General features: G+C 38.0%; 2 protein-coding genes across 2 annotated transcripts; both read left to right on the top strand.

Annotated features, from left to right (window-relative positions):
- The first annotated feature begins 591 nt into the window (after window positions 1-591).
- On the top strand, window positions 592-4977 carry LOC133122361 (zinc finger protein 501-like). Its single transcript, XM_061232312.1, has 2 exons — window positions 592-730; window positions 1375-4977. Exon 2 carries the CDS (start codon window positions 1648-1650, stop codon window positions 3127-3129), a length of 1482 nt encoding a protein of 493 aa, XP_061088296.1. The 5' UTR covers window positions 592-730; window positions 1375-1647; the 3' UTR covers window positions 3130-4977.
- A 2418-nt stretch (window positions 4978-7395) lies between these two features.
- On the top strand, window positions 7396-9900 carry LOC133122551 (zinc finger protein 484-like). The gene is made up of 3 exons (XM_061232578.1): window positions 7396-7565; window positions 7659-7748; window positions 8061-9900. Exon 3 carries the CDS (start codon window positions 8266-8268, stop codon window positions 9388-9390), a length of 1125 nt encoding a protein of 374 aa, XP_061088562.1. The 5' UTR covers window positions 7396-7565; window positions 7659-7748; window positions 8061-8265; the 3' UTR covers window positions 9391-9900.
- Window positions 9901-11058: the final 1158 nt, after the last annotated feature.

Genomic DNA, 11058 nt, shown 5'->3' with positions numbered 1-11058 from the left:
TTCACAGGGTGACCTCTTTGGCAAGCCTCATTTTGGGAAGTTAGCAGTGTGCAAAACAATCTTGAGAAACATGGTTAGGCCATGCTATTGTATTGCTTTAGGAATTGCTTTTGTTGATGATAATGATGATGATTTATCTGTATTTTAAAAGGGTGAAATTGTATTAATGTATTACCTTTAGTGGGAGGAGTAACACGCTTTTTTAGTATATTTTTCATCAAGAACAATAGTTTTCTTGCATCTGCTATCATAAAGTAATTTAAACACTACAAATATTTATTAAATGACATAAGATAAACGTAACCTTTTTTGCAACCAATTTGTTTAAAAATGTTGAAATGTGCAATAACATAAAACCAATGTTTCAGATATGAAGTAGGAGAGTACAGGCCTTCAAAAAGCATAATATCTGTTTCTTTTTTAATATGTGGCTGTGAGGATAGGTGGTGCTACGGCTCCAGAAAGTCACTTCTACAGACTAACGTTATATTTGCGGACACAGTTCTTGCCGTATAACGTGCATCTTGTTTCTTCAACCACCTTTGTTTAAGCCAGGATGCGTCATCGACATGCGACATGCGCTTGCTACAGTTTTTTTTTTTTACTCCAGTTTGCGTTAGCCATATATATATATTTAATTTCAGCTGGAATTCCGATCTGTGATATGACCCCGGCTGTTGATGATCCACAAAATTGCACATCGATAACGACTAATGGCGAACATCGGATGGTAACTAGTAGCTATTTAACGTGTAGCCCCCCCCCCCCTCTCCCTTTCATTGACTGTCTGGACGGACGAGTTAATGGGATAAAAACAAATGCGTAACGTTAGGCTAGATACATTTGAAAATGAGTGGTTGAAGATATTAACTCTACTCCTTGTCACCGAAACCTATGCTCGTAATATTTTATTAATAGGTTCAAAGTAAAATTAATTTTATATCTAGTGATTAATTATCTGGCTATATATGATGTCGATGCAGCCTGACAGGCAAGACAGGCAAGACAGGCAAGAATTATGCCTATTTCAAAGCCAGAATCCTAAATACTGCATTTATAATGGTACTGATCTCTGGTAGAATGAAGTGTGTTTTACAATTTTACGATCTTCTAATGGTTTCTGAAAGAAAACATTATGCGATGCTCAATATTGTTTGTTTGTTTTTCTCCATTCTCCTATGTTTGGATAGGGCATTTCCTGTTACACTTTATTTATGGGACAATGAAGATTATTCACATTCACATCAACATATATTAGTAGTGTGTTCATAGTTGCAACAGTGGCTCCCACATTGTTAATTGTGAGCCTTCCACAGAAGAATTGATATTGAGTTGTGAATGAGTGTGTAATGGTTCTGTATGTTTGTTCTGAAGGGAAAGGGCTTCCTTTGGGGAGCAGTGCTGAAGGTGAGAGGAGCTCCATTCTGAGACAGCAAGACTCTTGAGGATCACACAGCAGCTGAGCAGAGGACTGTTGTAGCCCTGTTGATCTTTGTCGGCACAAAGACTGGGACAGAGCACAGAGCCACCCTATACACCCAGTCAAAAGCTTCAACCTTAGGATTTAGTTCACAAGTTAAGTAATGCTAGCCTCACAACCTGAAAAATCTCTGGGACTGTTCCTCCATCGGCTCTAGAGATTCTGAGATGGAGTCATTTCCCCCAGAAGAAAATGGTTCTTTACCCACTATGAAATCCAATAGAATCACTGATGGGAACAGCCACAACAGAGCCAAAAATATAGATGATGAATACCTCAGGACTACAGCAAATGGCTCTAGAACTACTCCCATTTCTGACCAAATGAAAACGGAGACTGATGACCAATGCATTGTTAACCAAGACGAACATCTTTTCACTGCAATAAAAATTGAGCCTGAAGAACTGGAACAAATTAATACAAAACAGGAAAACCACAAAGATTATGGGGATTTTTGCGATTCAGCAGTGAACACGCTACAGACTCTAACTAATTGTGATTATCCTGAGATTGAAATGGAAACGGAGGAGGATCTAAGTGAATGTGGTGCTGTTAGAAAGAGTTTAAGTTTTCAGGGCATGACGTCTGACAGTAAAATTGACCTCGATGAGAAACCATATGTGTGCAAGGACAGTGGGGAGCCTTTACAGAGTTCAAAGTCCACTGAAACGCAGAAAGAGACTAACGCAGGAGATAAATTGTATACGTGTAGACCACATTCTTGCTCTGACTGTGGGAAGAGCTTCCGGAAATCTGGAAACCTGAAAAGACATCAGCTAATTCACACTGGGGAAAAACAGTACACTTGCACACAATGTGGGAAGAGTTTCAGTCGCTTAGAGCACTTAAAAACTCACGAAAGAATGCATACAGGAGAAAAACCATATTCTTGCACTGACTGTAATAAAAGTTTCAGTCGCTCCGAACACTTAAAAACTCACATAAGAATGCACACCGGTGAGAAACCATATTCTTGCCAGGACTGCAAGAAAAGTTTCAATCACTTAGGAAGTTTAAAACTCCATCGGCAAATTCATACAGGAGAAAAACCACATTCCTGCACTGAGTGTGGTAAGAGTTTCAGAGAATTAAGAATTTTAAAACGACATCAGCAAATTCACACAGGAGAGAAACAACACTCTTGCACTGTCTGTGGGAAGTGTTTCAGTCACTTGGGGGCCCTAAAGATTCACCGGAGAATTCACACAGGGGAGGAACCATATTCTTGCTCAGATTGTGGAAAAAGCTTCTGTCATTTAGGAAACTTGAAACAGCATCAGCTAACTCACACAGATGAATCATACTCATGCACAGTCTGTGGGAAGGTTTTCTTTCGTTTAGGGAACTTGGAACAACATCAGTTGCTTCACACAGGTGAGAGACTGTACTCCTGCAATGAATGTGGGAAGAGCTTCACTCACTTGGGGAGCTTACACACTCATCAGAGAATCCACAAAGGAGGAAAAACATACATTTGTACAGAATGTGGACAGAGGTTCTATAGGTTAGGAAGCTTTAAAGAACATCAGCGAGTTCACACAGTTGAGAAAGAATACAGCTGCATTATATGCGGGGATAGTTTTGGCCATTTGGGACACTTTAAACAACATCAGCAAATTCACAACAAAGAAACTCTTCTTATGCCTTAATTTAAGTTAGGGTGACTGAATATACACTCACTGAGCACTTTATTAGTTATTTATTAGACATTTTTTTGACATATTAAATCTTCTGCTGCTGTAGCCTATCCACTTTGAGCTTTGACCCATTGTGTGTTCATATATGCTCTTCTGCATACCACTTTTGTAAAGTGTGGTTTTTTGTGTTTCTGTCACCTGTCAGCGACAAGTCTGGCCCTCCTCTGACCTCTCATTAACACGTTTTTGCCCGCAGAACTGCTGCTTACTGGTTGTTTTTGTTTGTTTCTGGTTGTTGTGTGTGAAAATCAATGGGATCAGCAGTTTCTGAGATACTCAAACCACCTTGTCTGGCACCAATAATCATTCCACAGTCAAAGTCACTTCAATCACATTTCTTCCCCATTTCAAATTTGGTCTGAAAAACAGCTGAACCTCTTGACCATGTCGGCATGCTTTTATGTATTTAGTTGCTGCCACATGATTGGCTGATTAAATATTTGCATTAACAAGCTTGTGTACAGGTCTACTTAATAAAGTGCTCACTGAGTGTATTTTACCTAAATAACAGCAGAGGTGAGAAGAATAGAAGAATGTACAAAACATTTTTCAATTTAGGGCCCAATTCCTTGCCTTTTTGCATGGAGATGAGAGTGCCATTTCTGGGTTTGTGTAATGACAGATCCCCACAGCCTTATTATGCAAACCAGATGAAGAAGCTGCTACCCATTTAGAGGTTTGCAACACAAATTTCAAAGCATTTCAAAACATCTTGATTGATTGAAAAATTGTTTTGAAATGGAAACGAAATGTTGCCCTGTCAAAGCAGGATATATGGTGAGGATGGGCTGCAGTCAGCTGGAATGACGGTGCGTCATCACACACCTGGGACAGTTGATTTGTCACCTGCAACTCTGCCAGTTAAACTGCACATAAAGTGTCTTCCTCCGACGTATGTTTGTGCGAGCCAGACCTGCAGACTGCTGTGTGATAAAACGTGACCACACTCATGATGTTTTGGAAGATCGCTCATGTTTGTGATTTCTGGCAGCTACTGACTGCTAAACCTTTAGGTTTTCTAAAATTCTTGTTTCGTTCAGCATTTCAGTTTAAGAAGAAAACATAATTTTTGGGGTCACCGAGTGTAGCACTCAATAAACACAAAATCAAATGGAGATATCATGATATCTCAAAGAACCTATGCAAAGTCAAATATTACTGTACATAATATGGGAAATTTGAAATGAGGGTCACTTTGTAATTTTCTAGTTCCCAGATGAAGCAATGCAACTGTAGATTCTCATGTGGTTGGAAATGTATACAGGGACCACCATAATTTATTGGACAGTGACACATTTTGGTTCTATACTCTCGCATTTTGAGTTTGAAAGGATATAATGACGATGAGTTTGAAGTGCAGACTCAGCTTTAATTTGATAGATTTTCATCCATATCAGATGAACTGTTGAGAATTAGGCCCGCCTAATTTCCATTGACACTACTGTCTTCCTCGTGCTGTCACACCCCAACACCACAATCTCCAAAGGCAGCTGCAAAGTCAATTGTCATTGTATCCTTTCAAACTTAAAAGTGGTAGAGTTCAGAACCAAAATAACAAAAGAATATGTCACCGTCCAATGAATCATGGTGCTCACTGTATTTTTTTTTTTTCTATTCTAATTTCGGCTGTAATTCTTTATTTGAAATGTATTGCATACTCCAGATGGTGTATTATTGTATATTGTTATTACTTCTGTGTATGGTTGTCTCTAACATGTAATTGGCAATAAATCTTTGAAGTGGTGATAAAGGATTGTATTTTGTACAATTCTCGTCACTTATCTTCAAGAGGAATATAAACCTGTGTGTTTGTGTGTGTGTGTTGAGGGGCTCATCTTTGGCTCTCCAATGTCTAACTCCCATTGTGAAGACATTTTACAGCAAATAGCTCATCATACAACCGTTGATGTGGGGACGGAGATTCTGTAAAAAATGCATAAGATTACTAACTTCCTTTTCATATGCTAGTTTTGGAATGGTTTTTTTGGAATGACTTTTCCCGCCTATCCTCAAAACTCTGTCATTGCTCCTGAACCCTGTGGGCCAAACCTAGTGCTTTAACTTAATTCCTGGGCCCTTTCCACGGTGCTGGGCTGGGCTTCTTTTTTCTTTATTATATCCTAATGATCTTCTACCTTCTACATTAATTGTAATTGGCTTATTTATTTACATCTATATTCAATTATTTATTCCCAACATTGAGCCTCCCTAACTATGTCCCATCTCTTGGCCTAGGCTAAAAGTCCTATTTTGTGTACCATAAGACAGTCAAATTTACTGTCAATTCTTAGAGCCTCCGAAAATAAATACCTTTGCCAGATATATAATTATGTTACATATTGTGAGTTTCTTTTGTTAAATCACCCAGTAACACTTTAAACAAGTCTAACTGAAAACTGACATCATACACAGATAACCAATCTTGAACCTTTATCCAAAATAAGGCAGTACCAAAATCATAGGATAAATTGGGACACAATTAATTAATTAATTAAGTTATTAATGGTCAGATATTTCCCTTTCCAGGGCAGCAGAATATTTTCGATTTCACCAATTTATTATGAAAATTGTTATGGATTGTTGAAATTTCATTAATATTCTCTGGGTTGTGGATACCAAATACATTAGCCGATCCATCTGTCCACTGGATGGGTAAATTGCATTGGAGTGTGAATTCAGAGTACCAAGCCTCAATATTTGACATTTTTCATAATTTGGCTTTAGCCCAGCTAAGTTTGAAAAGTTATCAAGGTCTTTTGTAAGGCTCTGTAGAGATGTATTGTGAGAGCTCAGTAAGAAATTTGTATCATCAGCATACATTGCAAATTTTGTATTTAGACCTTGCATTTCTAAATCTTTGATATTATCATTTGATCATATTTTTATAGCAAGTATTTCAATTGCCATAATAAATATGGAGATAAAGGGAAACCCTGTTTTACCCCAGTGAAAGTGCAATGGACTCTGAAAAATGACCATTATTTGTAACTTTAAACACAGAGTTATTATACATAACCTTGACCCAATTTATTAAATAATCCACACAAATACAAAATTGTAAACATTTGTGAATGAAATCCCATTATTTTATCAAAGGCTTTCTCAAAATCTGCTATAAAATTGAAACCTGTTTTCTTTACTTTAGCATACTATCTATGATTTCAAGTAATTGTCTTATATTATTCACAAATATTTAGTCTTGCATAAAACCTGATTGGTCATGGTGTATAATATCAGGCAAGAATTTTTTTTTTTTTGTGTGTGGACCAGATCTTTATATTGGCCACTAGCCTCTTGCTTTAACAACAGACAAATTACACTTTCTTGCTGAGTGCCTAAGCATGAAAGGAGTGTTTTTTTAGTTTCTTCCTAAAATGTTTGGTATACTTGGAATACCATAAAGGCCTGGTGAGGCGACATTGGCTCAGGTGGTAAGAGCAGTTGTCTAGTAGTTGGAGGGTTGCCAGTTCGATTCCTGCCCTGGGTGTCTCGAGCAAGACACCTAACCCCCTGGTTGGTGCCTTGCATGGCAGCCAATCGCCTTTGGTGTGTGGGTGAATGAAAACGCATCAGTTGTACAGTGCTTTAAAGGTGCTATATATATGCCAGCCATTTACCATTACATGTTTCTTTCTGTTCCTCTGATAACTTAACATGACAGTGGAACAGGTCTGAACAGGACTGGAAAGACAATATATCTGTAAAATATTTACTTTCTTCATTCAAAATATCGACAGGTGCCCCATCATTCCTTTTTAACCTTTGTATATTTATCTCTGCTGTATTTCTATATTGGAGGTTTAAAAATAATGTATTGCATTTTTCACCCTTCTCCATCCATTAATGTAATGTATGTAATTGTAATGTATCGTAGTCGACCTGTCATAAATTAGTTGTTCCTTTTGTTTTTGGTCCAATTCTGCGCTGTCAACGAGTTTCTCAATGTCTTTACATTTTTAGTTAATTTAACCTTAACCGTTTTTGTCTTTGTGAGGCAAATTGAATCGAGGGGCCTCAAAAAAAACATTTCAAATAAGCATTTTATTTTGATACATATTTTTGGTTGCAGTATTTTGTAGTTTATTTTGATACAAAATACATTTACATTTTCGTATCAAAATACATTTTGATACATTTTTGCCCATCCACATATCGGCTATAAATAAATAGCTGTCGAAGACCAGCCTCTACAATTTTTCAACTCGACGGAAATGACGACAATAATAAGCGACAACGTTACAAGACGGGCTATATTAGTCTAGCTCACAGGCTTCATTATGAATGCGTTTTGTATGCTTTAATATTTGACTGATATGCAAAGAATGGACGCGAAGCTTTAAGGACTGACAGCACACCCCTCCCTTGGCTAATAAATAACTTTTCTAACTGTGCGTTCCGTTGCAGTTTTTCGTTTCATTGACAATGATCTGGGTGAATAAATATAGGCTAACGTTACATCTAACATCTTCATATGCCAACAGTTTGCCATTGCTGGCATATGCTATCCGCCAAGTCTCGAGGCATTCCCTATACAACGCCGAGTGTTTGGGAGTTTTCAGTCGAATATATGCGTGAGTACTAACGAGCAAGGCAATTGTTAATTGATGGCTTTTCGAATAAACGTCAACTATAATTTTGCACTATAAGCTAACTTACGCACGCACACGCACGCATGTATAGTTGTAGATTGCATACTAGTAGCCAAAACAAGATAAGTGATTATTACTTAGCAGCAACTTAAGGCGACATGGTTTCATAAGTGATGATGAACTGTTAAGTATATAATATGTCCAGCTCACTGATGTTTTACATTGTTTATATCTGTGTCAAATGTTTGTAACTAGGGAATGTGTGTAATGCCTCTTTATATGTTTGTTCTGAAGCTGAGGACAGGCTCCTGTTGAGTGGCAGTGGGACCAGCTTCATTCTGAGCCTGGAAGCAGAGTCTCACTGAGGATCAGAGCAGCTGTATAATTCTGAGGCACCGACAGTGGGAGTGACACCACCAAAGCCCATCCAAACATGTCGCTTTAGGATCGAGTACACAACATGGCTTCATACTGTCCTGTCTGAAATGCCACTAGGACTATGTCTTCATGCACTCATTCTGAGATGGAGTATTTTAGCACAACAGGAGAGAACTCTTTGTCCTCTGTGAAATCTCTCAGAATCACTGATGGGAACAGCAGCATCAGATGGAGGACAGCTAGAAGTGAAAATGTTAACTCTCTCAACACAGCAGATGCACACTTCGGAACTACTCTAAAGCCTGACCAAATGAAAACCGAGACTGATGAACCGGATCATGTTAAACCGGAGCAGCGTATACACATTGCAGTTAAAACAGAGCCTGAGAAACAGATTCAAATTCATCCACAACAAGAAGTCATCAGACACAATGGCATTTCAGCAGGAAAGATACTGCAGGTTGAATCGAACTGCGGTTTTGCTGACATTCAGATTGAAACAGAAAAGGATCCGAAAGAATATGGTACTCTTAGAATGAGGAGGTCAGGTCTGCAGGGTGATGGAATTTACAGTGAGGGGTTAAACCTGAGGACTCTGAGTGAAATTGACCTGGATGGCAAAGACCGTGGGAAACATTTACAAAGCTCAGAGGTCAAAGAAAGACTGAAAGACATTCACACAGGAGTGAAGTCATACACATGCAGACTGTATTCTTGCCCTGACTGTGGAAAGACCTTCAGGAAATCAGGAAACCTGAAGAGACATCAGCTGATTCACCAGCGAACCCACCCCAAAGTGAACACAGGGCAGGAGCCATATTCTTGCTCAGATTGTGGCAAAAGCTTCTGTCATTTAGGAAACTTGAAACAGCATCAGCTAACTCACACAGATGAATCATACTCTTGCACAGTCTGTGGGAAAGTTTTCTTTCGTCTAGGGACCTTAGAACGGCATCAGTTGCTTCACACAGGTGAGAGACTGTACAACTGCAGTGAATGTGGAAAGAGCTTCACTCACTTGGGGAGCTTACACACTCACGAGAGAATCCACAAAGGAGGAAAAACATACATTTGTACAGAATGTGGACAGAGGTTTTGTCGGTTAGGAAGTTTTAAAGAACATCAGCGCATTCACACAGTTGAGAAAGAATACACCTGCATTATTTGTGGCGATAGTTTTAATCACTTGGGGCACTTCAAACAGCACAAGCAAGTTCACACCAAAGAAACATTACTCATGCCCTGAATTCATTATTGATGCTTTTGGTGAACTTGGTTATATTAAACAACACAGCATTGTAACTTTTCTTTTTTCGAAGACACTGAAGCAAAAAAATAAAATAATCTGAAATTTGAAATCACATTTTTTACGATTATTCAAATATGATATCAACATAGCAGGAAACGTGCTACCTACACATGACTTTTCATGATTTTTTTTATTTTGCCAGCAGAGAACTTAGGGTTCTGGGGGACTGCTAGAGGTTCCTTTGGAAAATCACTGCTTTATAAAATTTATAATGGCCTCCCTTCTGGTTCTACAACACTGTGAGTGAGAACCGCATCTCTTGCATGATTTCACATCATGTTTAAATCTTTATATCATATATTACAGTGTTTTTACCATACATGCTAAGATAGAAATGTTTTGTACTTCTGTTCTCCCTTTACTGTTACAATGGTAAAATCATACTTTCACTTGTACACATTTTTGTTATTTTTTTCCTTCCAAGTAATTTCCTTACATTTCAGAGACCTCAAGAACATCTGTTTTGAATGCAATACAAGTGTAATAAAAAAAAAACATTTATTGTAAAATATGGCCCCGTCCTCATTCTTCATCAACACTAATGAGTAATTGGCCAAGTATTTTAATGCTGTTTGGTCTGTTTATGGCGTTATCGTGTCAACAATTATTCAGTGCAGAAAATGGCTATGCAAGATTCCCCCAACATTCTGCAGTTTCCGCTTTTGAAATACAGGCCTGAAAATGATACACCCAAAATAAAATGGTTATTATTCTTGAACTTTTTGACTACAAGTATAATCCTGGTCTCTTCTAAATGGTAACACTTAGGAGTTTAGGGCTGTAGTATATGTAGTATACACTCAGCGAGCACTTTATTAAGTCTTCATTAGGACTTATTAAGTCTTCTGCTGCTGTAGCCTATCCACTTAGAGGTTTGAAGCATTGTATATTCAGAGATTCTCTTCTGCATACCACTGTTGTAATACATGGTTATTTGTGCTACTGTCACCTTCCGGTCATCTTTGGCCAGTCTGGCCATTCTCCTCTGATCTCTCTCATTAACATTTTTGCCTACATGACTGCTGCTCACTGGATGTTTTTGTTTTTTGCACCAATCTCTGGTGTGTGTGTGAAAATCCCAGGAAATCAGCAGTTTCCGAGTTACTCAAACCACCCTGTCTGGCACCAACAATAATTCCACATTCAAAGTCAATTAGATCACATTTCTTCCCCATTCTGACATTTGGTCTGAAAAACAGTTGAACCTCTTGACCACGTCAGCATGCTTTTATGCATTTAGTTGCTGCCACACATTTGTCTGATTAAATATTTGTATTAACAAGCTGGTGTACAGGTCTACCTAATAAAGTGATCCCTGAATGTATAATAGTATATACAGTGCCTTCAGAAAGTATTCACTTTTTTCCATTTTATTCTGTTGTAGATGTGTTTTAAATGGATAAAATGGATTGCCCATCAATCTACACTCGTAACCCATAATGACAAAGTGAAAACATGTTTTTAGAAATGTTTGTACATTTATTTAAATTCAAAAACTGAAATCTCTCATTTAAGTATTCAGACCCTTACTTAAGTACTTTGCAATAGCCCTTTTGGCAGTGTAAGGATAATTTTAATCTTAATTGATTCTTCATTGATTCTTAG

The sequence above is a fragment of the Conger conger genome, chromosome 2, assembly GCF_963514075.1.
Source record: "Conger conger chromosome 2, fConCon1.1, whole genome shotgun sequence".
Lineage (NCBI taxonomy): Eukaryota > Metazoa > Chordata > Actinopteri > Anguilliformes > Congridae > Conger > Conger conger.
Note: the sequence above shows the minus strand (reverse complement) of the source record. Positions and strands in the feature narration are given on the sequence as shown.

Excerpts from the sequence above, each read along its gene's own strand:
- LOC133122361 (XM_061232312.1), top strand. The coding sequence starts at position 1,648 with ATGGAGTCATTTCCCCCAGAAGAAAATGGTTCTTTACCCACTATGAAA.
- LOC133122551 (XM_061232578.1), top strand. The coding sequence starts at position 8,266 with ATGTCTTCATGCACTCATTCTGAGATGGAGTATTTTAGCACAACAGGA.